The sequence below is a fragment of the Globicephala melas genome, chromosome 15 (assembly GCF_963455315.2).
Source record: "Globicephala melas chromosome 15, mGloMel1.2, whole genome shotgun sequence".
NCBI lineage: Eukaryota > Metazoa > Chordata > Mammalia > Artiodactyla > Delphinidae > Globicephala > Globicephala melas.
In genome coordinates this window covers 60,600,132-60,627,408 of record NC_083328.1, presented here as the reverse complement: position 1 = coordinate 60,627,408, position 27,277 = coordinate 60,600,132, and the positions used below count along the sequence as shown (strand labels likewise).

General features: G+C 58.2%; 1 protein-coding gene across 7 annotated transcripts in view; it reads left to right on the top strand.

Annotated features, from left to right (window-relative positions):
* NOL4L (nucleolar protein 4 like) overlaps nucleotides 1-27,277 on the top strand; it is a 128,954-nt gene that overhangs the window by 84,618 nt on the left and 17,059 nt on the right. For 3 of the 7 annotated variants that reach the window (XR_004034031.3, XM_030830928.3, XM_030830927.3), the window contains exon 5: nucleotides 15,076-15,217. Coding sequence is in view for 6 of the 7 variants with exons in the window: in XM_030830928.3 (XP_030686788.1) it covers nucleotides 15,076-15,217 (142 nt within the window). In the remaining variant the exon portion in view is untranslated. Of the gene's footprint in view, nucleotides 1-6,619; nucleotides 6,746-11,210; nucleotides 11,256-14,407; nucleotides 14,526-14,653; nucleotides 14,783-15,075; nucleotides 15,218-27,277 lie in introns of those variants that run through there. The other 4 variants (XM_030830929.2, XM_060284456.2, XM_030830930.3 and 1 more) reach the window with 4 other exon arrangements.

Here is a 27,277-nt window from a genome sequence, read left to right as displayed (position 1 = left end):
CTCAGTGGAGCCCTCCAGGATCCACTATGTCCTTCTCACATAACTAGGCACTTCCTTCCTAGCAGGTCCCACAACTGTCAAGTACAAACCGAATATATATCCTGTGACTAAAACCTTTGTGGTCATTTGATTAATCTCTCTCTCTCCTGCTGGCCTGCAGGCTACAGGTGGGAAGACCTGTATCTGTGTTGTTCATTGTTGTGTCACCCATACTAATCATGGTGCCTGGCATGTGGTAGGGGGTCTATACATATTTGTGGAAAACACGTGTGTCTGGAAGCATGCATGATCAAAGGCTTGAAGGGGGTCACACATGGGCAGTTGAGGGACAGCAGTTGTGAGCCTGAAGCAGAGTTCACAGTTTGGAACAGAAGGCTGTAAGGCCAGCAGGGCTGTGGAAGCCCTTAAACACCGGGCCAGAGAGCTCTAACTTGATTCTGCCCGTGACTGGGAGCCATTGAAGGTTTTGGAGTAAGAGAGATTAATTGATGACATTTTAAAGCAACACATTTCTGAAAAGGCAATTGATGAAGTTGTAATTTTTACCTTTTGTCATGGTTGTTAGGAAAGTGTATTTCTACAAGTCAGACTCTTAGTGATACGCATCATGGGAAATTTATCTGAATAGAGAAGGAGTGAGGAAACGGCATGGGACAGTTTCTCCTAGATTTCAACAAAGGTGTCAAACCAACTATGAGGTTGCAGCCAGTTGGGCAAAAATCAGTGAAGGTGAAGAATAAATGGATAAGCTGAGTTACTACCCAACCTGCAGATCAGGTATTTTGAATCCAGGCATGTGTGAAGCCCTGGAACTTCTGTCCCCGCTCTTCTTCCTACCGAGATGCCCTCTCCACTTGCCACCTGTCACATTCCTCCTGCCTTCTTTGGTTCAGAGTAGATGTCACCTCTTCCAGGAACCACCCCCCAACAGCCCCTCAGTCAGAAACGCGCCCCCCCCCCCCACCGTTTGCCATAATTGTGCTGCACCTAGAGCCTTCCCTGCTGTGGCAAGAGTTTGTCTTTATTATGCTGCGGGCAGGGACAGTTCATGGCAGGTAGAGGTGAGTGCTGGCCCTACCAGATATTAAAATATATTCCAGAGCCATGCTATTGGGACAGGAATGGACAGATCAGTAGAATAGGCAATTCCAAAAATAAGGGGAAATTAGTATACTATAAAGACGGCACTTCCAATCAGTGGATAAAGATGAGTTATTTAAAAGATGGTATTGGGGGCTTCCCTGGTGGCGCAGTGGTTAAGAATCCGCCTGCCAATGCAGGGGACACGGGTTTGAGCCTTGGTCCGGGAAGATCCCACGTGCCGCAGAGCAACTAAGCCCGTGCGCCACACCTACTGAGCCTGCGACCTAGAGCCCGCAAGCCACAACTGCTGAGCCTGCGTGCCACAACTGCTGAATCCTGCACACCTAGAGCCCGTGCTCCACAACAAGAGAAGCCACTGCAATGAGAAGCCCGCACACCATAATGAAGAGCAGCCCCCATGAGTAGCAACGAAGACCCAACACAGCCAAAAAAAAAAAAAAAAAAGATGGCATTGGGACAACTAGGATAGGCATTAAAAAACAAAATAAGCTAGATCTTCACCTCACTTCTTATATGGAGAGAAATTATAGATAGAATGAAGATTTAACTCTAATGAAGCTATAAATGCTCTAGAAGAAAATATGGGTGAATTACATTTATAATTTTAGAGTGGAAAAAGAAAAACCTTTGTTTTGACGTGAAATCCTAAAGCCCTAAAGGAAAAAAAAACCTAATGAGCCAATATAAAAAAAAAAAAAGTAAAATTTTCATATGGCAAAAAATCCCATCATAAATAAAAAGACAACAAAAGGAAAACATGTTTGCAAAATACATGACAAAAGATGAATTCCCTTCCTTTCTAAACAGTTCTCACCAAAAAAACAAACCACCAACTCAAGTAAAGGGCAAAGAATATGAATAGATTGTTTAAAAAAAGGAAAAGAATTACAAATGACCAATAAACACACGATACACATAAATATAGGCTCACATTCCCAAATGAAGAGGGCAGAGAGACACCATTTTTCACTTCTCAGATTGACAGAGATAAAGGAGGTTGCTAGTACTAAGCGCTGACAAGTGTGTAGTGAAATGACAACTACCAGATGCTGCTGGCTGCTGAGGAAACTGGTACAGCGTTTGTGGAGAGGGTTCTGACCAGCACTGTGAAAATGTAGACTCCTGATGAGGACGATAAAAGCTACCATTTACCGAGTACTCCCTCTGGGGAAAAGAGCAAGCTGTATTTTATGACCTAAGCTCAGAAGTCATAGAGCCTCATTTCCACAGCCCTATCCATTGTGCCAGGGGACCGAGGGTGTGACACCAGGAGGGGGAAGGATCATCGGGAGAGCTGGGAGGCCGGACACCACAGTTTCTGATGTCAAAGGGGACATTTTGGTGTCAAATACATTAAACACACTATCTTATTATCTGCTTTGTAGATGAGGAAACTGGTGCCCAAGGACACTTGTTTGGTGTCAGAGCCAGAACTGGAACCAGTCCCATTTGACTAGACTCTAGTCCACCTCCTCAGTGGTCTCCCGGATGCCACTCCTGCTTCCTTATAATTTCATCTCCTCTGATCTAAAAACATAATTTAGATGGCATGATTTCCTTGCTCTTAGAATAAAATCCACACACCTCACGGTGGTGTACAAGGCTCTGAGTGCTTGGCCCTGCATGCCCTCTCACCCCTACCTCCTCCCACCCTCCCCCACGCTGTAAATACACTGGTAGCTTTCAAGTCCTCAAACATGCCGAGTCCCTTCTCACCTCAGGGCCTTTGCACCAGCTGTGTCCTCTGCCTGCAAGACTGTGACCCCAAGTCTTCACCCAGCTGTCAGCTTCTAGCATCCTGGGGTCAGAGCACATGTGGGCTTACTCCTGAGAGGGGCCTTCCCTGACCACTCAGCCCAGAGCCCACCTGATCTCCACCCTCAACCCCTGTCTCCCCTCCACCCCTCACCGCCCCCATCCTCTGCGTCTCCTTCACCCCATCACCACCTCACTCTTTGTCTCTGGGATCCAACCAAGATTCAAACTTTGCATTTCATTGTTTTTTCTCATTAGTCTCGTGATTAAAAGAACAGTCCAACTAATGACAGTGAATCTTTTGAAGTGTCCGGGATACTTGTGTTATGGAGTCTCTCTTTCAGTATTTCTTGTCTGGTTGTTTCTTCATGATCAGATTCAGGTTAAGCATTTTGGAGGGGAGGACTTGACATGGGGAGAACATAACATAGGTAATGCTATGTTCTCTCACTGCATCCCTTCAGGAAGTAAGCACATCGTGTCAGGTGGTTCTACTTCGGGGTCTGCTGCATTTGATCACTTGATTGGGGGGTGTCTACCAGTCTCTCCATGGTGCAGGTACGTGTGCCTTTTATCATTAATAAGTAATTTGTAGGGATAATTTTTTTTTTTTTTTTTATGCTTTGAGATGCTTGAATAGCATCTGTTCTGGTCACACTAAGATCCTGTTATTCCGAATCACAACCTCTGGTTCCCATGGCCAGGTCCCTGCTCACGGAGCGCGCTCATTTCGTATGGGAATCCGCCTGGACGGGGTTGCTGTTTAAGAAGCTCCGCAGAGCAAATGCCCTGCTAATTTTGCCATTTACAAAGGCACCCACTGTTTGCAGAGCCTGGAGGGGACATGAAGGCAGTACCGCCCCCTTAAGCAGACTAGAGCAGCCCTTCTCTGTCATGGTCTCCCACCAGCTTGGGGCTGGAAGAAGAGACACATCACTGGGAGAATTAGTGGTCAAGAAACTAGGTTATGCCATTCCTTGTTGGGACCCATGCTGTGGCCACTTTAAGGAGATGCGCAAAGACACAGAGAGCAACCTACACAAGGTTACTCAAGGAGTGGCAGCTCCTGCAGGAATTAAGGAGCCAGGAGATTTCTGCAGGCTTCAGCACACATGAAAACTCACCTAATTCGCCGTGCTACTAAACAGCCAGGCTTCTCCAGGGCTCCCAACCGCTTCCTGTGTATCGAGTGAGGCTGGGGCTGTTTTATCTCAGGGATGGTAAATGAGTTCACATTTCATGCCTAGAGAAAATCACTGCTCTGCCCTCCTGGCGTACTAGCTCTTTCTCTTATTAGTCAGAGAAGAGGTGGCTTATCTGGGTTCAATTCCACCTTTGAACATCAGCTGGATCTGGCTTTATATTTCAAGCCCAGATGTCCACCACCGCTGTGAAATAGTGACTCAGGCCAGGAGAAGTCAGAGGTCTCTAGAAATGTGGTGGGAAGAGATGGGAAATCCTGGGCCTGAATTATCTCATTTTCAGAGTGAGGAAGGACAGTTCCCATGTTGGAAACACCCATATTTCCCTGTATGAACTGAAGATTCGTGGCCACTAATTAATTCTAAAAATCATTATTGGTGTGTGGCCGTTCAGACAATGAAGTTTCCAAACTGTCCCCCACCACAAAGGATGAGAAAGAAAGATCTCATAGAGAAAAGTGGGAAGAGTGAATTGGTTTGAAAACACATTTGATTTTAGGGATAAAAGGTGCTAATGAGTAACATGCTTAGAGCCTCCTTTAAAAACAAAGTGTGACTTTTATATTGACAGTAAAATCTTTAGCGTGTGCAGAAGGAAGTCGGTGTGCTGTTAATCTGATGTGTTGTCATCTTTTTATTTTTCTAATGGGTGAATACTGAGCCCTGAACCTGCGGTGTTGTATTTCCAACTCGTACCTGTAGAGGGAGCCTTGTTTACCTCGGATTGTTCACAATGCAAAGCTTTCAGTGGAAGAAAGAAAAAGGCTTTTTACAGAAAAAAAGTTGGAGGGTTAAAGGCAGTCTGTTTCAAAATTGCAAACAATCGCGGTGGCTGTCTCGTTTTCTCTTCTTTGCTGGTTTCACTGTGAATGAATTGTAGCGTAAAGTCAGTAGAAATTGCCCCTCCTCTTTGGATGCGACCAGAGGAACCAGGTGGTGGGATCGTTATTGGTTTGTTTTGTTTTGTTTTTTGGCCATTTCCTCACAGAATTCCACGAGGGCAGCTCTCCATCCCCGTTAAAGCACAAGATTTTCTGAAGGCTGATATGTTGGAGGGTGTGGATTTGGGGAGGCGAGAATCCGCCCTGACCAATCTTCTCTGTCGGGGGCTAATTCTGTCGGGGTACGAGCGTGTTATGTTTCAGGCTGAGTCTGAGGCTGCTCAGAGGTCCAGGGTCCCCCACCACCGCGACGCCCGGTGCCGTCTTCTCCTGCACCCCAGGTGGATGAGGTCTGACTGCGCGGAGCACTGCGTCTCTGATCCGCGTGGGTCCTTCCCCTACTGCGATTCTGTGTCTGTGGACAGTGCGCGCCCGGGTCTGGGATGGAGCAGCATTTCTTGATGTTATCCTATGACTTTACAGCTGTATCTTGTGCGTCTTAAGGAGCCCGAACTGTGTGGTCTAGAGGAGCACAATGTCCGGCGGGAGGTGGGGTGGGGAGAGAGCCGGGAGCAGGCCGGCGGCGGGCGCTGGAGATGGTTGAAATGTTTGGGTCTGACAGGTGAGCGCAGCCGGACTCTTCGGCGCCCGCCAGTGGGAAGAAGGGGAGCAGGGGAGGGTGTAAACTAAGTGGTGGGAAAGAGACAAAGGAAGAGTGAAGAGGCGAGATGGTGCGGAATAGAGGAGGGGGAGGGGAGGGGGCAGCGAATGGGCAGCAAGCCGAGGAGCCCGAGCTTGAACTTGATCGAGAAAAGGGGGGGCCCAGAGTGGGGGGGCGGCACAGAGCCGACCACGTGCCTGTCTTTCCCAGAGCTGGGTCTTGCTCTGACCGCCGGGGGGCCCAGCCCTCTGGCCCAGCAGCCCCGCCCAGTGAGGACCCAAGTCCCCGGGGAACCAGAAGACGCGCAGGGGTCGAGGGCTGTCCGAAGGCCCCAGGGTGCCGGGAGTTCCTAATAGTGCCCGAGCCACTTTCTTTGGGCCAAGTGTCTCCTCTTCTGGTCTGAACGCGGAGAGCCGACCGGGCGCCCCCCAACCCCCACCCCGGACTCGAAGACTGAGTCCTCCGCGAGCAAGGGGCGGGCACAGACCCCACCGCCTTCTTTCCCGGGCTCAGACCCCGGCAAGAATCTTCCTCCAAGCGCTTCCCCCTTAAGAGAGCTCTCCCCACAGAGAGCGCGGCGGCGCGTCCAGCGCGCCCTCATCCCTCCCCCCGTACCTGGCCCAGCACCCGCTCCTTCCTCCTCCTCTCCCCACCCCCCGCCTCTCCCTCCTTTCTCCTCTCTCTGGGTGCCTCCTTTTCCTCTCTCCCCCTCCCCCAGTGCCCACTCCTCCCTCCCGCCCGCCCGCCCGCCCCTCCACCTCCTCCTCCTGCTGCCCCTCCTACTCTCCCAGCGTGCGCCCTCCCAGTGCTCCCCTCCCCCCGGCTCCCGCCCCGTGCCGGGTCCCGCCCCCCTCCCCCGCCTCCCCTTGCCCGGTGCCCCCCTCCCCCTTCCTCCCTCCCGGCCGCGGCGCCGCCGCCGCCGCTGCCGCCGCCGCCGCCGCCGCCGCCGCTCGCCTGGGCCCTCCCCCTGGCCACCCCCGCCCCCGGGCCGGGCAGTGACGCGCCGCGGCGGTGCCAGTCCCTCTCCCCGGGCGGCCGCGGCGGCAGCAGCAGCAGCAGCTGGAGCTGTAGGGCTGTCACCGCCGCCCGCCCCGCTCACTCGCCGAGCCCGACCGTCTGTCTCCGCCTCGCCTCCCGCCCAGGTACGGAGTCCGGCCCGGATCCCCGCGATCGGGCCGTTTCCGGGCCCCCGGCCGCCGCCCCCCTTCTCTTGCTGCTGCCGCCGGCCGTTGAGCTGCGGTTAGGGGGGCGGGAAGCTGGGGGGGTTCCGGGGAGGGGGACGCGGGGGAGCTTCCTGCACCGGGGCTGAGGAGGGGGGCGCGCGGAAGCGGCTGCGCCCTAGGCGGAGTGGGCTGGGGCGGGGGGCGGGTGAGTGTGACCGAATGGGGTGGGGGCCGTGAAGCCTGCACTCTGGGGGCCGCGGGCTGCTCGAGAGGTGTGCCCGGCCCCGAGTGCCGGGGGCCGCCGGGCGCACCCCACTCCCGGGCCGTGCGCGCCGCCGGTCCTGGGGGGCGGTGATTGTGTGCGCCGCGCCGCGGTATTGTGCTGCGGCCACACGGTTTGCAGCGGGCTCGGCACCGCGTCCCGGTGAGGAAGGCGTTCGCAGGCGGCGGGGTGGGGGTCAGGCTCGGGTTGCCGCCACCGCGGCCGTAGCGAGAAGGGAAGTGGACTGTTTGGAGATGTGAGGACGGGAAGCGTAGAGTGGCAGGGAGGGGCTCCCTGCCTCGGCGCGGGGAGTTGAGACGAGGTTTGCAGAGTTGAGCCCACTTCGGCAGGCCCCCGCCCTTCCCCGGAGCGGACCTGATGCCCCTGGCAAGTGTTCGGTCGGAGCGGAAGCTGGAGGCGTCGGCGGCCCCTGTCGCAGGGGCATTCCTTACTGACGGGGGCACATGGGGCGGGGGCAGCTGGCCAGAGTGAGGGCGCGCGCCCGGGTTAAGTTGGATTTACACCTCCGTCCGCCGCTCTCCGCTTCTCCAAGGCTGGACACTTTTTCCGGCGGCGGGGTGGGGGAGTGCCATTCGCGTTCTTATTCCAGCAGCTCAGGTTCAGAAGTGACCCCCCTCCCCACCCCCCAATCCCACCTGGAGCTGCGTTTGCCCGAGTCCGCTCGTCCCTAGCGGGCCGCGCTTCCTGGGGGAAGTTCTCACTAAGCCTCGCTAATTAGCATTATTCCTGGAGAAAGGTTAAGGTTAGAGCGTCCTTTTCCTTATCGGGAGGCCCACCCCCCTCCTCCCCATTCCCTTCTTCCTCCCTCCTCCCCAAGAGCACAAAAGCACAAAAAGAAAGTGTGAAGAGGCACTGATCAATGGAGAAGCCACAAACCTATTAATTCAAATGGAACCTTTTTTCCCCCCCTCTAAAACATTGATTTTTCTTTCTGTCTGCTCTGAGGGGAGATTAATAACCTCCTGATTTCACCTGAAATGGTGTTTGGACTCTGTGATTTCCTCCTCTTTCTGAGAAGGATTGTGGCTTGAAATAGATCCTCCCTTGAGATAAAGCCCTACTTATCCCAGAATCAGCTGGAAACCCCAGCCTGGGCCCCTGTCCTACGAGGTGGGGGGCATGGGGAGAGGGCTGTGGGGCTCTCACAGCTCCTCAGGAGAGAGTCCTGACCAGGGGCCCTTTCTTGCCTTGCCCCCTGCTTCTGGATTTCAGGTCATTCTGGGAGAAAGACCCATTTAGGGCCCAGGCCCCAGTGGTAGTTTAGCCCCCAGATAGTAAATTACCCCTATATTGGAAAACCATTAGGGCCTCAGTGTGTCCATGAATGAATAATATCAAGCTTAATTTAACTCCATCTCAAGGTGGGCTTGTCCTGGAGAGTCAGGGTTTGAGACAGCACCTCCTCCCACATCCTTGCACCATGGCTGGGTGCCAAGACCCCATTCAGCACCTTCCTGAGGAACAGCGGGAACAGAGCACCCAGGGCCTTCCTCCCAGCTGGAAAGGCCGATTTGGGGAAGCTTTTGTGGCCTCCGTCACCCTGGGGCCATGTGGAGCTGAACTGCCCCTGAGTTGCTCAAGAACTTTTTTGACTTGTCTGGGCCCTTTTCTTGGAAGGAAACTCCTGCAGGGGATTAGTGCAGAGTGATTTCTCTCCAGCCCTCTTTTTGGCTGGAAGAACCCTGTCTACTGAAGCTCATCTCTCCAGCCTCCCTTTTAAAGAGACCCCTGTTCAAGGCAGGGCCTGGGGTATCAGTGAGGCCCTCGTGGTGAGGAGTGCTGGGAAGACAGCCAGTTGCCTTTGCTTGGGAAACAAAAGCCCATTTTACACTCAATACACTAGTAGGAAGGTGTTGAAAATGCTCACCCCAGCATCCAGGCACCCATGACAGCAAAGACAACAGAGCGTCCCTGTGTAGATGCGAACATGTTTCTGACGGACGCTGTGTGCATATGTGTGTGTGTGTGTGTGTGTGCACGTGTGTGTGTGTGGGGGGGCTACCTAGAATGTGCTAGGTGATCAGCTGTATCAGCCCTCCCCACTTCCCATTTCCCAGATGAGCCTGTATGCTTGTACGACTAGGAAGCAGAGGAGGTACGCTGGCAGGAAGGAGTGGAATTGCGCGGGAGTGTCCCCGGGAGGCTGGCCTCCTCCCCTGGTGGCCAGGTGGGCTTGGGAAGGAGCATGAGCTGCAGCCTTGGGGCCCCGCAGCTCCCAGGAGCTGTGGCTCCGACCACCCTACGATTTCATTTGTGCTGTTCCTTCCCAACAGGGATTTGAACCCTTGTTGCCTTGGATCCTGGAGGGTTTTCGTCTTCCATTAATAAGCCATCTGATGAACTGAAGTGGTTAAGTTGGGGTCAAATGCGGTTCAGTACCTCCTTGGCATGCTCAGAAGGCTGTGTGTGTAATGCTCGCTGACATGGAGACAAGGGGGGGAATTGCCTCGCGCTGAAGAATTTCCAGGGCCTGGAAGGGGCCTGCAGGTGTTCCTGAAGGAGGTGCTCACTTTCTCCGTCTTGGTGCCCGCCTGCTTGGGTTAGGGCCGGTGCCAGGGCAACTGCCTTGAGCCTGGTGGTCTTTCTGGCAGGAGCTTCAGCTTCTCATCAAAAAGACCCCAAGGGCTGGACAGAGAGGGGCTCTGTTTCCTGCCTGGCCCATGCCTGCCTTCTGCCCCTCCTCTGAAACACACACCCAAGAAGGCTCCTGGTCAGGGCTTACGGCTCACAACTGTGCTAAATTCACAGCAAATCCTCCTCCTTTTCTCTCTCAAAGCAAGTGGTAGAGATAGAGTTACAGCTCTGAGGAAAGGCCTGGAAAATGTTGTGGAGGCAAAGCCCAGGATCCCTGTCCTGGAGGATGCAAATGGCTCAACTTCAGAGGCACCAGGAACCCAGTTCCCGAGAAAGTGACCCCAGTTGTAAAATAATCAGGTTACTGATAGCACCTGCCCCTGGTTACGTGCCATGGATACAGGTGCGTTTCCACCATTTCCCCTCTGGTCTCCCATTTTCTCCTCCTCCTGGGCTGAGCCGTGCTTGGTACTATTGCTTGCAGAGGAGGAAGGGCCTCCGAACCTGGGTGGAGAGAAACTGAACCTGCCCGTGAATTTTGGACCACAGATAAGAGCAGGGAGGGTTTGGTCGGCTCCTCTCCTTCTGCCCAGAGTCAGGGCTGCCAGATTGGGGTGTGTCCCAGGGGCTGTCTGGGTGCTGTCTGCCTGCCCCCTCTCCCTGCCCCAACTCTTGTGTTCCCTTTTCAGAAGAACATTTGACCTGATCGCCCTGTGACCCGCAAGTGGCTCAGGTCCTTTGGTGCCTAATAAATGATGGACTTTTGTCAACAGGTGGGCAAGGCTGCAGGCTTCAGGGTGTCCGAAGGTAAGGTGAGAGGAGCCGGGGGTACTGGCTGGCCAGTCACGTGGGGTCTAGGGAGAGGGGACCTGGAAGTAATGGATTGTACACACTCTTATTTTCTAATGTAAGTTTCATTGAAGTTTGTTTAAAGAAAGAGAAATTAGTAGGCTGAGTTCCCTTGAGATTCCAGAGGGAAAAACAAGCAGTGCCCGACTTATGACCTCTGGGCCTGGCCCTTCATAGCCTGCGCTGGCATCTCCCGCAGGTCCTCAGGCCCGGCTGTGCCCCCCTCTGCTCATCGTTGATGGGCTCTGAACTGTGTACTGGCAATTGCCTGTGTAATTGGGCTGCTCCTGGAGCCTGGGCTCAGTGTGAGCCGGTGAGGTTACAGTCTGCCCTCTGCAGCTGGGAGCTCTGCTGTAGCAGGTGGGTGGCAGAGGGGGCTTGGGAAACCTTCTGTCCCAGGTCAGCCCTGGAAGTGAGGGTGTGGGAGCTAATTTTGATTGGAACTTAAGAGTTTGGCAGGTTTTTAAAGTTAGGTTTAATAAGTTTGATTTCTCACTTAGAAAATTGCTGTATCAGTGGTGTCAGAAGCTTAGCTAGAACCATCACCCACAAAACAGGGATTCGTGTGGCAGAACCCTGGGGGTTGTAGGAACCCTCGCTGGGGAGAGCTGGATGGTCGGTAGATAACTGGAGAGGGGGTTCCCCAGCCCCCTTCTTTCTCTGCGCTTACAAGTGGGTCAGAATTTTTCTCTGTTCTTCCCTAAATAACAGGGCCCTGGAGGAAAGGAGCCCTGCCACAGTCTTGGTGCCCCTAACGTAACACCAGCACACAGTAGATGCTCTGTAAGTGCGCGTCGACTCATTGACGAGAGTGAGCTGGGTGTGGGTATGGGTGTAAATACAGCTTCGTCTCCCACGGAGTTTCCTTTGGGTCTCGTCCTGAGACACTTTGTTGTTAAGGAATCTGATTCTTCCGATTGAAGGGAGGAAGTGTGGTGAGGGGGCCCCTCGGTGTGGGGGACTGTCATGTGGGCTCTGGGCACAGACAGCCTGGGTTCAGATCCCAGCTCTGCCACTAGCTACGGTGCCCTTGGGCTGAGGCAGGTCTCCAAGGGGCGGGCGCCAGATCTGGAGATAGGCCTTACACGGGTGCCTGCTTTCTCTGCGGGGCTGTTGCGAGGAAATCTCATAACACCCCTGCCGCAGAGCCCTTCATGTGTGGGCACTGGGTGCTCTTCATTATCGGGCGATTGCAACTCAATGTAAAATTTAGCCCACCTGTGCCCCGTTTGGCCTGTCAGGGCAGGGAGAAGTGGAGGGGGGCCATTTTGGTGGATAGTTAAGTGATCTGAGCCAGAGAAACCTGAGGCTCTGCATGGGGGCGCCTGGCAGCTGCAGGGGGGGATGCGGCACGGCAGCCAGGGTCCAGGTTTCATATGGTCTCCATTCAGGAGCTGTGTTCAGTGGGTCCACGTCCCTGATTGTCAAACTGTTGCCGCGTCCTCATTAAACACCAGTATCATGCCAGGCAATTCAGCCAATTTGACTGGTCTCGCTGGCCTTGTCCAGAGAGCGTAGAGCCTGGTCCCCGCTCTTGGGAGGACTTAAGGTTTTCTTGGGGAAAGAGAGGGCGGAGAGCCACCGTGCCGCCTGCTGCAGCTGAGTTCTGTGCCTGCCTAAGTGCCAGGGCTGATGGTACCGGCAGGCAGAGGGTGTAAGGAAAGGAACGATGGAGACTGGGCTGGAGTTGATGGAGCCAGGGGGACGGACGTGCGTTTGGAGTTTGGGTTGTGGGGCACCGAGGCAGTGCGGGCGTTCCAGGTGAGGGGCAGGAAGGAGGGTGCTTCTGGGCCTCCAGGACCGCCCACCTGTGGCTCTGCCACTTGTTAGCTCGTGACCTTGGGCAGGTGCCTTCACCCCCTGGAGCCTCAGCCTCCTCATCTGTAGAATGGGGCTGATAACTGCACCTACCCAGCGGGCCTGTGGCGCACTTGGCACCTGATAAACATGGGCTTCTGTTGTTTCTGGTTTTTTTTTTTTTTTGGTTTTTTGCGGTACGCGGGCCTCTCACCGCTGTGGCCTCTCCTGTTGCGGAGCACAGGCTCCGGACGCTCCGGCCCAGCGGCCACGGCTCACGGGCCCAGCCGCTCCGCGCCATGTGGGATCTTCCCGGACCGGGGCACGAACCCGTGTCCCCTGCATCGGCAGGCGGACTCTCAACCACTGCGCCACCAGGGAAGCCCTGTCGTTACTGTTTTAAACGCTGCCAGGTGGGGCTAGAATGTGGGAGCCTTCAGCGCTGCAGCCAGCAGCTCGGACTTTTTCTTGCTCCTCAGTGAGAACCTGTGTGTTTAGCGGAACACTCCTTCTCTGAGCTGAAGATGGCTGCCCAAGATGACGTGCCCCGCATGGCTCCGCTGCCCACCGCTCACCCATCCCCCGGCCACTGTGGCCTCCGGGCTGCTTGCTGGAAGCCACCAGCACGTGCTGGTGCGTGGTGCACTCCCTACGTGGACCACCCCCTCTCCAGCAACCTCCCTCACTTCTGCAGGCCTCTGCTCTGATTGTCCCCTGACCAGTGAGGCTCCTCTTGGCCACCCTGGCAAACACAGTCCTGCAGGTCCCTCTTCCTCTTCTTCTACTTTATTCTGCTTTATTTTGTAGCCCTCGTCGCCCCTGATATTATGAGTTTTTCTGCTGATTGTCCATCGCCCCCACTGGGCAGTGAGCACTGGGAAGGCCAGGAGTTGTCCACAGCTGAATTTTCCAGCACCTAGAAAGGTGTTGGGCACATAGTAGGTGTTCAGTAAATACTTGTTGAGTAAACGGACGGAGCATTTTGAATAGATGTTACTCCCAGATGTGAACAGAATACTTGGTCCTTTAAACCATGAGTGTTTCGACAATACCCAAGAGCCAGGAGAGGGCCTTCCTGCTTCAGCAGGGACTTCAGGTCATACCCTGAGCACAGTGACCCCTGGGCAGCCAGGAAGGAGCCAGGGCCCCAAGCGAGGATGGCCCAGTTCCTGGCTCCCAGAACCTGTATGGCCCTACCCCTCCAAGGGTCCTTCTCCCCACCTGCCCGCCACCCCTCGCTCTGGGTCCTGTCCTGTTAGCGTAGGGAGAGTCTTGTTGCCCTTTGTGCAGAGAGAACCTTTTGAACGTGTGTCTCTCCCTCCTCCCTCCGGGTGTGAGAACACAGTCTGAGTGAGTGTGTGAGTGAGCGTCCTTGTGTATGAGGAGCAGGGCGGCCCGTGGGAGGGAAGCAGAGTGCGTGCGTGTGTGGGGAGAGGGCACGAGAGCACATGTGGTCCCCGTCCCCTGAGGCTCTGGGCGTGCTGCGTGGGGACCCCTGAGCTGGGCGGAGCTGGCGTTCTGGCCGGGCTTGAGTCCTCCTGATTCAGCCGCAGAGGGTGCACACTCGTGCTGCACAGAAGCTATAAATTCCAGGAAACTCCCTGCCAGCCGGGCCGGTGGGGGAGGGAGTGAGGATAATCCAGGCTGGTTCCCCAGCACTTGGAGAGCAGATGTGTCTGCCTCGGACAGCAGCAGAAGAAAGTTCAAACCGAAGTGTGTTTGCTCGCTGTAAAAGAGACCTCTGTGAGGGGCCCCTGGAGGGAGGCCTTTGGGGGGTAGTGCTCTGCCAGAGGTCCTTACTGGGGGCCCACAGAGGCCACTGTATCTTGCTGGGGAAGGGGAAGGGGCAAAGCCAGAGCTCCAGGGTGTGGGAGCCGCTGGGTCATCTTTCTTGGTTTTGCAGCCAGCTCCCAAGCACAGTTGCTTGCCGCCCCTGAAAGAGGCTGGGCCAGGAGGAGGTGGGGTCCCTTCCCACTGGAGGGCTGGGTTGAAGGGGCCCCGCCCCGGGGGTTCCCGGATGACTGGCCAAGGGCTCACTGAAGCCAGCGAGGGGAGAGGAGGCAGGCGTGGTCCTCTCCAGCAGGCCCTCCGGCTGTTTGGAAGGCCCTGGCGGCCCCCCAGGCCCTTGAGCCGAACCCCCTTTGCGGTCTGATCCGAACCCTCGCCTGCCCCACCCCCTTCCTTCTCTATACTTCTGGGGCTGGCCTTTTCAGCTCTGGAAGCCGCCCAAGAGCATATCTTTGAAGCACAGCAAAGGTTAGGAAGGAGGAAGACAGAAATGTCCTCTGGGCTGGGGGAGTGGGAGACAGGAATTCCATGCATGCTCCACGGGAGTCGGGAAGCAGGCGTGGTGAGCGCGATCAGCCTGGCCTCGGTGGTGCCCGGCTTGTCCTGCTGCCCACTTCTGCTCGCCTGGCCCTGCGTGGAGCGAGCCCTCGTCGCCGGGCTGTGGGCAGGGAGTGGGGAGCAGTGGCCCTTGTTTACAGCGGTTGCTTCAGCCTTGGCTCACAGGGGTAAGAGCCAGGCCCTGCGATCCGCCCCTACAGGATGCGAAACCTCGTAATTGTCTTCAATTACAGACAGCGCCGGCCCTCAGCCCCGGCTTCCGACAGGAACCAGAGCCCGAGCCACTTCCATGGGAGGGTAGGGGGAGCAACCCAGCCCCCACTGCAAGGTTTGGGGGCGCCCTACGGCCTTTGGGGGCACCTCCAAACGCCCACGGGCCTTGGGGTTCTCCCAGAATGCTGCCGAGGGGCTGCAGAGAGCCCGTCCCTGTTGAACGCCCACCTTCTTTGTCCCTGATCAGGATGAAACTTCTGTGAGCAGTGAAGATTTTGATATGAACGACTCCACATGGATGTCAGCTGACCCACACCTGGCCTCCAGCCTGAGTCCCAGCCAGGAGGAGAGGATGCGGAGCCCGCAGAACCTCCACAGCCAAGAGGACGGTGAGTGTCCCTTTGTGGCTGGTGGGGGAGGGGCTGTGTCCCCGCCTGCAGGGTCCTAGGAATCCGGGGGGGGGGTAGGGGGGGCAGGGGTAGAATCTGGGCTGGAGCCTCTGGGGGCGGCTGGGCCCAGGCTGACAGCTGCCCCCAGTGTTCTCAGCGTCTCCACAGGCCCCACTGCCCCAGCCCCTAGTTCCGGGGAGAACAGTTGTTCCTCCCAAAGGTGAAGGGCTCAGAGCTCTTCGGGGATAGGCAGCCTGATGGTGTCCTCCCTGTTTGCTCTGATGCTCACGGGCTGGTGGGATATGGATTTTGAAGTTATCACGGTTCAGGTCTGGGAAGGTTAACAGTGTGCCTGACCCGGACCAGTCCAGCTGCCCAGTAACGAAAACAAGAGCTGGGCTTCTGTGGCCTGGATGTGAGGCTACAGGACAGGGTCCCTTCCCTTCCCCTGGTCAGCGAGCAGGCAGTGCGCTTGTCCACGTGTGTGCCCAGGCCCTTGGGATGAGAGGTGGTCTGGTGAGGAGCTGTCACCCGCCAGGGCCTGCCAGCCAGCCTTCTCTTGCCTCTCTTGGAACACAGGCTCCTTTCTTGGGGTAGGAGCGCTGGGGTCAGAGTTAGACCCCAGAGGTCCACTCTGGTGCTCCCACGCTGAGCCCCGGGGCTGGGCTCTGGGACTCCGGTGTCTGCCTCAGTTAGATGCATTTGTGGGCGTGGGGTGGCACCTGTAGTCACAGCGTCCCGGGCGGGCCGGGCTCTGCTCTCCCAGAGGAGGTGCTTGGGGGTGGGGGATGAGCTGGAGAGAACTGGGGTGTAGAGCTGCAATTAGGAGGGGTCGAAGGTCGGGGCCTGGAATGTGGGCGGGAGGTGCAGGGTTAAAAAGGGGTGTAATGTTAACTCTGTGGAACGGGCTAGCCTTAAAGAGTAAATAAGGAGTAGGAGCCTTGCAGTTTGGGTCAAAGTTCGTCTCCATGGCGGAACCCGCGTGCCTGCCTCCCCACAGCCCTCCCAGGCCTGAATCCGGCTTTGTCTGGGAGGAGACCCAGCCCGGAGGCCACTGGGGGTGGCTGCGCCTGGGTCTGGGGAGCCCAGGGTGTGGTTCTGTGAGGAGTGGGGTTCGAGGCTGCTGGGAAAGAAAAGGCTTTTGTCCCTTGACGCTACATGAGGTCAGCAGGACCCCCTTGTGCTGCGAGCCTCCCAGACCAATTCCGCCTTCCAGCTCCAGCGTTCCCGCGGGTGGGGAGCGGGGCAGGGGCAGCGCATGCTGTCGGGGGGCTCTGGGGCCCGGACGTGCCCAGCAGCTGACCTCCCGCCTCATCTGAGCTGATTGAGGGCCACAGCCAAAGGCCACACCAAGGGCCACACCAGCAAAGCTCAGCCCAAGGCTGTCGGTTACACCTTCCCAGGAAGGATCCAGAGCATTTATTTTTAAAAACCCCAGAGTAGTAGGACTGAATGGGCGCCCTAGTCCCCCAACTCATTCTCAGAAAACTCGTGTTATTGTTGCTTACAGCCACCCTTTGGCGGGGGGCGGGGTGGGGGGTGTCTCAGCTCTGTCAGAGACACTTTCCAGGGAGATGTGGTGATATGGGGGGGCCTCCAGGATCAGGTAGCAGAAGGGAGTGTTTCTGTGGGGTTTACAGGGCTTCCCCAGCCACGGAGGCTAATGGGGTCAGTGTGTCCCGCAGCCCGTCCTGCAGGAGCCAGGTGGCGGCGCCAACCCGGGTGTGTGTCGTCACACGTGTCCCCCACCCCTCCGGCCGCCCAGGTCCCTCCTGACTGGGTGCTGGGGCCGAGGCAGGCTGGCCCGCTGACGGGACGAGGGTGTTTATGAGGGCAGGCAGCCAGAGCTGGAGACAGGGAGGATGGTGTTGACCACGATACCATCGATTTAATTATTTCATCAGAGGCTGTGTCTGGAGGCTGTGGGTTGACGTGCTGGCCAGAGGCCGACCCAGACCCAGTGCAGGGGGTCGCAGGCTTTGAGAGACCGGCTGGCTTGGTCTCTGCTGCCCTTCTGGTCCTAGATCTGGTGGTGACTCCCGTGTCTGTCCAGACCAGTGGGCTCCCAAAGCTGGGCGCAGACCCGGCCTGGAGTCCTTGGCCAGCCCTCCAGCCCTCCCTCTGCAGGTGCCTGCAGTGTAGACGTGAGCTGAGATCCCACTCCCATCAGTGAATCGGTGGGAGACCGTTGGGGGCTTCAGGGTGTTCTCATGTCCCCTGTTGTTAAAGAAGGACTGGGCAGGGACAGGCCAGGCAGGGGCTCTGTGTGCGTCCAGGCACAGCCCTCCATGGTCTCCACTCCTTGCTCCTGTGCCTTCATCCAGAAGCTTCCCCAACGCCACCGACCCCCAGGACGGCTTGGCGCTCGGTCTCTGGCCCTCGGTCCTGCCTCGGGGGTCCTCAGTCTGAGGCCCCCACTGTGAGCTCCGCAAGGGGCAGACCACGTGGATCTCGCCCTCTGCTGTCCCCGGTGACTCTGCACGCCTGGCACGTCATAGGGGCCTGCTGAATGTTTGTTGCCCGAATGAATAAAGGAGCGAACACTTATTGAGGCCTACCCCCGAGCGCACCCTCCAGAGGGGATAGAGGTCTGCCCCCGCCAAGTCGGCTCCTTTGTTCCCGAGGATACCCCCCAGTCTGAGCACCTGGGTCTTTTCCTTTAGCCAGAAAGTGTGGGGACTCCCAAGGCCATGCCAGGGAGCAGCAGCCCACCCCTGCTGCTCAGGGATACAGCCAGAGCATTTCAAGAAACCAGGCAGTTTGCACAGATTCACACCTGTTGGTGGATGTGAATCGGGGGCCCTCCTCTTCCTCCAGCACCTCCTCCTCCCTCCCCCTTTTTCAAATTTTAGCAAAGGCAGGTAAGGGCTGGGCCTTGGCAGGGCAGGTCCCGTGGCTGAGACCAGGAATGAACCAGGCCAGTTCTCACTCCTGGGAGCTTGTCTGAGGTTCAGCAGCTGTGGGAGTGTGCTCGCCACGAACACAAACGCGGCTGTGCTTCTGTCCCCGAGCCTGCCACTGCCTGCGAGGCCTCGCTTCAGGTCTCTTTCACGGGCCCCGTTCCTGGCTTCTTGAAATCCCAGCATCGGCTGCTTCGGCCGGGGAGCCCCGTGGTGCTTCTTCACTGGCGGCTGGAGCTGCTGCGGGTGAGCACAGGGCTCTTGTCCCGTCTCAGGGGAGGGAACTGTTGATCAGTGAGAGAACTTGGGTGATCTGGCCAGAGTCGGGAGGGGTTGCCAAGGCTGCTGCCCTCCTCTGTCCTCTTTGGCAGGCGTCGAGGTCGTGTGTGAGGTTCCCCGGAAGATGGGCACGGGAGCCTGGGAACCAGAGGAGCCTGTCCCCCCAAACTCAGAGCACTACCTTCTCTGAGTCGTGATCCAGGGCTGAGTGATCCAGGCTGTTCCCACCACTGCCTGCAGTCCACGTACAGCCAGGTCCCCTCCAGACCCTCCACTAAGCTCCAGCTGAGGCTTTGGGCTTTCTTTTGAGTCCACACAGAGCCCTGGTCTCATCACAGGTGCCTGGAAAAACACCCAGGAGCTGCATTTAGGGGGTGGAGAGGAGGACAGTTGGAAGAAGCCAACTGTGGAGACTCCGTCCAGAGACACGGTGGTCTGGCATTGACTTAGGACCAAACGGCACATCCCTCTGTAGTTATGCCCCGTCAGTGGGATTATCTGTTTGATGACCGTCTCTTCCCCAGTGACCGACTGAGCACCCTGAGAGCCAGTTCCCTGGTGCCCAGCATAGCACCTGGCACAGAGCAAGTGAGGGGGAGTGTCTGTTAAATGAGTAAGCGAAAGAGGGCCCAGGCCGGGCAGGTGAGCCAGCAGGCTGCTGGATGTCAGATGCATGGCCAGGCCAGGGCCCTCTCCTTCCATTTCCCCTTGATGTGCTTCACCAGGCCTCTTGCTCTGCCTCTTCCTGAGCGGAAAATGTGAGGCCTGGCCTCCAGAAGGGATGCGGGGGGTGGGGAGTGGACATTATTCACCTTCCGGGCAGACAGGAAGTCACCGCCAGGGCAGAACCGGGGGTCCTGCTTCTGTCTTCCTGCAGGGCCGTTGGGGTTTGCTGGGCAGGAGCTGTGGGGCATCTGGGGGGCCTCTTGTTTGTGCCTCTCAGATGGGAGGCTCCTCCAGCCTTGGGCCTCTGGGACCCACTGGACCTCGGAGCTTCCCTCCCTCCAGGGACATGGTGCCGGCGCTTTCTGCCTGCAGACTGGACGTCTGGAGTCTCTCCTCCAGTGGCCATCACCACGTCTTGAGGCTGGACCAAGGCGCTGAGGGTCCTGGCTTAAGCCTTTGGTTCTTTCAGGGCTCTCCACCAGTCTTGTCACATGAATATCAAGCCCTGTGGCCTGGGAGGATGTTAACCCCTCACCCCTTCAAGGAACCTGCAGGAGAGGGACAGGCACACAGAACGTGGGACCCCCGCCAGGTTGTAAGCTTTCTGAGGGCAGGAGATGTGTCTTCGAAGAAACGTATCTTATTTTTTACCTTATTTCACAAGTATTACATTCATTGTAGAAAACAGAAAAAAAACAGGAGCAAAAAAAAAAAAAAAATGACAAAGTTACCAATGTTACCAGTGCTGTTTTTCTTAGTCTTTTCTGTGTATATAATCGAAGTCGTTTCCTTTAAAAAAAAAAAAAAAAAAGGTGGGGGGGAGGGATCGTGTAGTGTTGGACCCACGTTTTTTCCCACATGGTGTCTCGTCTCTCCCCATCGCTGATACGGCATTTTTAAAGGTTGTCTGGTCACCCCAGTGACTGGAGGTCCCATTCCTGAGCCCACTGTTTGCTCAGCTCTGCGCTGGTGGCAGGTTGGCTGCGACCCTGTGAGCTCAGAGCTGTGACTAGGCCTGACGTGCAGAGGGAGAGGGAGAGGTAACGTGCCCGGACTCCAAGTGGCCACAAGGGTGTCTCTGACTCCAGAGCCTATGTTTGGGCCACTCATGGGGAAGGACATCCCAGCCCCCACTTTTCTGTTGTCACAAACAGTGCGGCACGGAGCAGCCTCGGGGCCGAGTGTCCTCTTCTGGGCTTTATCCCCAGTCCTCAGCTCAGAGCAGGTGCCCGGCAAACGGCTCTTGAGAAGCTGGTGGCAGAGACGGGGGACCAGCGGAAGCCTCTCGGAGGAGGCTGCGTTGTGATGTCGCAGGCAGGTGTCAACAGCCTGGGAAGCTTGGGCAGAACGTCAGGAGGAGGCTGGGAAGGGAGGGAGATGCTGCATGCCAGCGTTGGGGATTTCCTGGGTCACATGTCTCCAGAAGCTCCTTGTGGCCCCAAGCTTCAGCCAGGAGAGAGGGCCCAGGCCAGGCGAGAGGCTGGCACGCAGGGGATCCGGGAGGAAGGAGAGAGGTGAAGCCGCCTCTGTGGGCCCAGGGTCTCTCCCGGACTCGGCCCCCTGCCGGCAGCCCCTGGCACCTTGCCGTGGCTCTCCCGAGCAGGTCCTGGCCTGCCCTGGTCCTGCAGTGGGGTCTTAAGCAAGTTGTTCACCTCTGATCCCTGGCTGCTGTCTGGAGCGTGGCCTGCGTGACTGCAGCCATTAATCCTGGTGTGTCTCAGGAGCCCTTTGTGAGGAGACCAAGGCTTCCTGCCTCCTGACTCTTGCCGCCCTTGGGTGTGGCGCTCCACTACCCAGACACGCAAACTGGGCAGCAGCAGGGGCGGTCACCTGGGGAGCAGGTGTGTGACTTGCTTGCCCAGGGCTCGGTATTTACAGCAGTGCCGCCTCCCCTGTCCTCACCCACCTGGGCCGGTCTCCACGGAGGGTGGGTCTGCAGGAGGAGTGTGCCCTAACCCCAGCCACGGTGAGCCAGCCCAGGCTAGATTCTGCCTCTGCGGCCTGTCTGCTGTGTGGCCTGGGGCCAGTCCCTCCCCGTCACTGGATGGCGGGGTGAGGACTGGACAGTGTGTGGACAGGGAAGGCTGGTGACCGGAGAGGGGATCGTTTCCTCTCAGGTGGCCAGGCAGCTGCAGGAGCCTCTGCTGATGAGCCGGAGGCTGGGGTCCGTGGCCGACTGGCACTCACAGGCTGAGGGGGCTGTAGGTGGGTCAGGAGTCCGCCTCACTTTACCCCATCCACCCGACCCTTCACTGCCCCATGCGGTCCAGTCCTGTCTCCTCATCCATCCAGGTCTTTCTTGATCCCTTCTGCCCACTGCGCCCTGTGGGGTTCTGACCACGGCTTTCTTTAAAAGCTCGCGGCTTGGGCACCCACAGCTTGCTCTAGCATCTCCTGAGTTCCTGTCCCACTCACCACCCATGTGTGCCAGGGCCTGTTGGGGGACCTTACATCTCCCAGGATCCTGCTCTCTAATCTGCAAACCCCAGACCCGTCCAGGCTCCCTCACTGATGGGCAGCCCCACGGGCAGCTGCAAGTTAGCTCTTCTGTCCAAGGAGAAGGCGCCCGGGCAGCAGCTTAGCTCCTGTGTGCTGGCCACTGTGCCGGGCACTGAGGATGCCACGGGAGTGTTCCCGGCCGGGGATGGAAGCTGCTTGTGCAAGGGGAGAGCCGAGAGGCTGTACTGCGAGCGGGGTTGGGGCCAGGCCAGGCAGGCTCGGAGACGATCGCCCGCATTACCCGAGCCGCGGCCACTTCTCGTGTTCTGTGCGCATGGTACCCACCCTCCCACGGGCCCACCCCTGCGGTTGGAGCAGCTGTCTCCCCAGCCGGGGCCCCAAGGCTTCACAGCCTGCTGCAGCCTGCTCACTGTGGACCCAGCCCTCGTCGTTGGGCATCCTCCTTGGTCACTGTCACATGTGGGGGGACTGTGGCCCCTTCACAGTGGCCTCCCTGGGATGGCTTCCTGCAGTGGGCTTTTAAACTGAGCCTCCTCTCCCCCACGCCTGGTCTGGTCCTGACTCCACGTTTCTCAGGTGAGACTGGAAGCTGTGTCTGGGCCTTATTTTCTGGCTACAGGTCACATACTTCCTCCTTCTAGAGCAGGAGCTATTTGCTCCAATTCAAGGCTCCGAACATCCACACCGGATGGAGAGAGGCAGTGGCGGCGGCGGCCTCCTGCCCCCGCCCCCCAACCCCAGAACTAGGGCCCAAGCCCTTCCGGGGATTGGCCGTGGGCCACCCTGCCAGGCCCGGGTCACAGGAAAGTGTCCATCATCAGCTGGGCTGCAGGCGGCACAGACAATGCTGGGCTGTCCTGGCCTCCTGCCGCTGCGGGGTAAGGGAGGCTGGGAGACAGCACCGAGAGATCCCTTTATCCCCGGAGCAGGCCAGGCCTGCACAGCCCTGGCCTTGTGCAGGCTGCCAGGGTCTTAGGCCCTCACAGGCCCCCAGACGCATAGGGGCATAGGGCAGGACACGCTCCAGGGCCCTAGAGGTAAAGTTCACCTGCTGAGAAAGGGAGAGGGAGATCCCCCCCGACACCTGGAAGATTCGCCTAGGCCTGCTGAGCCATCGGGGTGTCAGAGCCCTGCTCCCCCCGCCCCCCTCCCCAGCCCAGGACACGTGGAAACCCAGCAGCCTCTTGCCCCTCTGTGGAGGCAGGCCTGCTGTGCTGGAGAGGAGGCCGGGGGAGGGGTGTGTCGGAGAGGCTTCGCCACCGGAGCCTGTCCACAGGCCACGTTCCCAGGAACCAGGAAGTGACCGGGGCCACGCTGGCTTGATCACTCTGACCTAAGGGCTGGGATGCACCGAACCCAGACGGGCTTCCTAGCCGTCTGGCAGAAGGCCTGCCAGGCCCTCAGAAGCCACACGCACAAGCACACAGGCTCTGGGGCTAGGGCCCGGCCCCATGAATCATTCACACATGCTTGCCCGAAGCGGCTCTTTTCGCTCATTTGTTTTGGGGTTGGGTTGAGGGGGTGCAGGGGACATCTCAGCTAGAGAGTTGCACACTGAATTAGCATTGAGGGCTCACTGCCTGTGTTTGGCCTTGAGGGTGGGGCCAGGGAGACTGTCGGGCCTGGGAAGACAAAGACCCAGGCAGTCCATATTGGGAGTGTCTTCCCCCGGGGCACATTGGGCCAGGATATGTTGGGGAGGGCCGGCAGAAAGTGGGACAGTGGCAGGGGTGGGGGCTGTCCCATAGTACAGATGGGCAGATGGAGGCCAAAAGAGGAAAGAGCATGAGGGGTGGGTGCTTTGGGGAATCAGGCACTGGGGCTCATCTGTGCTCTTCCATGCACACTGTGAGACAGCCGATGACTTCCCTCTGGGATCTTCTGGTTCCTTCCTGATGTCTGTTCCGGGGGGTGGTTGTGCAAATCAGGCACGATGAGTCTGCCTGGCGCCTGCCACATACTTGGTGTCCACCCCCACCGAAGGCGGCGCCTGCCCCCAGTGCCCCGCCACCAGCCCTGCTCAGGCCACCTGCCCCAAGACCCCAACTCTCATCTGCAACTTGGACACCTCTCTAGGGGCTGAGACCCCAGGGTCCCTGCACTGAGCAAAATGATTTCAGTTTTAGAGGGAAGTCACAAAAATCTGGGTCTGTGCTAACGTGGGAGCCACAGACCGCTATTGAAAAGGGCTCGTGCAAATTGAGGTGTACCGTGTAAAATACACACTGAGTTTCAAAGGCTTTGTATGAAAAAAGGATGTAAGGTATCTCACATTTAACACGGAATTAATTATTAGTTGAAATGATCATATTTTGGATATATTGGGTTAAATAAAGTAGTTTATTAAAATTCATTCCACTTGTTTTTTACGTTTTTTAATGTGGCTGCTAGAAAACTGACAATTCCGTAGGTGGCTCGCGTTACGTTTCTGTTGGACAGCGCCGCTCTGGACTCTGAGGGCTCAGGTGTTGATGCCACCTTCAGGAACGAGTCATAAAAGTGCAGGAAGGTGGATGCTGTGGAGTAGAGGTGCTGGGGGTGTTGGGGGCAGGAGTGGAGCTGGGATGGGGAGCAGGGGCCGGGCCAGGCCTTGGGAGCCACAGGGATGGAGCGGGGTGGCGCTCAGGAGGGGCAGCTAGGCGGGCAGCGGGGTCCAAAGGCAGACTGTGGGGCAGATGCCCGGCGTGGCCCCACCGCCCAGGATGGTGGGGTCCCAGTGACGCCGCCTCACCCAACTCCTCGGTGTCCCCCGTTTGACCCCAGGGCCCTCTTCCGGGAGGAAGAGCCGGGTAAGCCTGCCAGGAGCCGGGTGCTCCTGGGAACTAGGCATCATGTCAACACAGCCTGGCCACTGGCCTTTGTCAGAGCGGAGGCCAGCCCTGGCGAAGCGCGCACCCCAAATTCAGCGCAGAGTCAGGGCCCCCGGACTGCAGCCCGAAGCCACGTGGCAGGGGGGAGGCGGGGCTGGCTCTTCCACATCCTGGGGGCCGCCGGGCCGCGGTGGGGCTGCGGCTCCAGCGCTCTCCCCTCCCCGCCTCCTCCGGGCTGTGTCCTGTGTGTGTGAATTATCGACGCCCCCTCCTCTCCCCTGCCTGGAAGCCCGCCAGGAGGGGGCGCTTCCTGCGGCAGCCCAGCCGCACCTCTGGCCACAGCGGGCAGCCTGAGGTGGGCACTCTGGGCTGGTGGGGCCCGGCCTGTGGTCCCAGGGCCGGTGGACCTTCGCGCTCTTGCCCAGCCCTTCTCGGGAGCCTGTGAGGGTCGCCCCTGGGAGAGGGCGCCACCGGCTGTGGCCCCAGAGCCTGGTGTGGCGATTGGCGGCTCGCACAGAGCCGGGCTTGTGCGGACTGCGGGGTGCTGGCGCCCACATAAGGGCATTGTTTGCCGAGGTAAAAGGGGTTTTTGTCTCCTTCTGGAGACTGGACAGAAGGAGGAACAATTTCCCCCATTCATCACTAATTCCCCCATTTGAATAGCAGTGCATTGCCCCACGTTACATAGATGGGCACGCAGTCCTCCCCTGCCCATAGGCATTCCGGGCACAGGTGGTGGGCCCTGCGTCCTGCCCAGACCGGGGAGCTGCCCTTCGCCGGAGCCAGGGAGGCCTGGTTTTGTGGAAATGCTTGGGAGGGGTGCATTCCCGCCGCTTCCCTGTGGCCCCGCACTGCACTTGTCCCTGTCACTGCAGTCACAGGCTGGGGGCCGTCCTGTCCTGCTGGCATTGTTCGGGGCTCTGGCTGGCCGGCCGTGGGTGGGGTGCCCACCCTGGAGGGGCCTCCTGGCACGGCTGCACAGATAAGGACCAGGTGGAGACAAGAGGGTCACTTCCAGCTCCGTGTCCCGTGCCTGGAGGCCTGCACCCCCGGCAGGCCCAACTCCTGCACTCCGTGTACTGGGCCCTTGGTGCCCATGGGGCCAGCTGGGTTCTTTCACAGGATCATAAAGTGTCAGAGCCCAAGAGGGCGTCAGCGGCAACTCCCTAGACTGCAGATAAGAGGAGCCAGGGAGGCAGGCTGTGCCCAAGGTCGGGAGACGGCGAGGCCGCGCACCTGCTCCCCCAGCCCTGCTCCTCGGGCAAGGGTTTGCGTGCGTGACTCCCTTAAGTCACATTTTTTTGGAGAGGGTCGGGAGGAGGAGAGAACTAGGAATGGATCAGAGCCCAGCGTGCCCCAGCCTGGGATGTTGATGTTTCTCCCTCTTTCTTCTTTGCCCACACGGTGACAGGCAGGTCTCTGGGCCAGGGCTGTGCCGGGCGCTGGGGGAGGGCGGGCCCTGCAGCCAGCCCCTCCTGGGGTTGGGGTGGCCCACAGTGAGGAGAGGGCCAGTGGAGGCTGCATTCCCTCGGGCGCTCCCGGGGGCAGGACCGTGGATTACTCAGAGACCAAACCAGGCACACGTGATGCAACCTGCCTCCGGCCAGCTTTAGCGGTTGAGGAAATCATTGACTCCTGTAACCAGAAAGTCTAGGGCCTCCTTTGGCTTTTGGGCACGGACGGATTTAGGGGGGATTTGTCTGTGCCAGCTTGTCAGCCCTGCCTTCCGGGTGAGGGCCTCCCTGCTGAGTGGGCTCAGCGGCCCCTGTGGTGAGGGGAGGGTACTTCTCCCCAGTTGTTCCTGCAAAAGCCCCTGGACTGACTTTCATGGGTCGAGCTTGGTCACATGCCCACCAGGGATCGCTGTGATGGGCTGTGCTGACTGGCCGGGCCTGGGACACATGCTCACCCTGGAAGACTCGGGGTGCCCTCACCAGAGGAAGGGGTGTGGTTTCTGGAGAGGCAGGAACGATCCGGGGCAGCTTACCGGGGCGCTGGGCACAGACCATAGACATAATATGTGAGAAGGTGATAAACACTCTGAAAAAAACGGGTAAAGGGGTCAGTGTGTCAGAGTGGGGGCAGGGAGGTCTTACTGGGAAGGTGACCTTTCAGCAAAGCCCTGGAGGGAAGGGAACTCACAGTGTCCCGAGAAGAGGGAACAAGGGCAGAGGCCAGGGCACACAGCCAGAGCGGGTGACAGCGGGGGTGGGGGGCTGCCAGCAGGGCCCAGTGGGCCTGGGGAGAGTTTGGCTTCAACTTGGGGGTTTGAACTCAGTCCGTGGACTGGGGCCGGGTCATCACCACTGCCTCGGGGGCCTCTGGACAGATGCAGCCGCTGCCTCGGGGCCTCTGGACAGATGCAGCTGCTTTTCTTCTCCTCAGCAGCCCTCTGCCCTGCTTTGGTCAGGGGGCTTCAGCCCTTGCCCCAGGGCTTTCTCAGCATTTTCCTTGGAGGCTTCTCCCAGAAAGCCTGCCCTGCCTCCCACCTGCCTAGCAGCCACCCTAGCTCCACCCTCCCTGGGGTGAGACCCGCAGCGGGTGGTCCAGAACTGGGGCCTCGATGGCCGCTGCAGTCAGAGGGGGCTTCCCAGAGGAGGAAGGGGTTGCAGGGGGAGGTGGGGGGACAGGAGGGGCGAGAAACTCCAAGGCTCTCTCCAGAGCCCAGCGTCCTCTAGAACCTTATGTTTGGTTTTTTGCTCCCTAGAGCGTGAGCTCCAGGACAGTGACCACCCCCATCTTTTCACCTCAGTGTCCCCAGTGCCCCACACAGGCCTGACACCCAGTAAGTGTTCGAGAAAGGAAGGGACGAGGGCAGGAACAGCATCTTCCCGGCCCTGTCCCTCTCCCACCTCCCTTTACCGTGCCCACCTCAGATTTGGCACCGAGCTGGGCTCCACGGGGCCCCCGGAAGCCCACAGTCCAGCCTGGAAAAGCCACGCTCG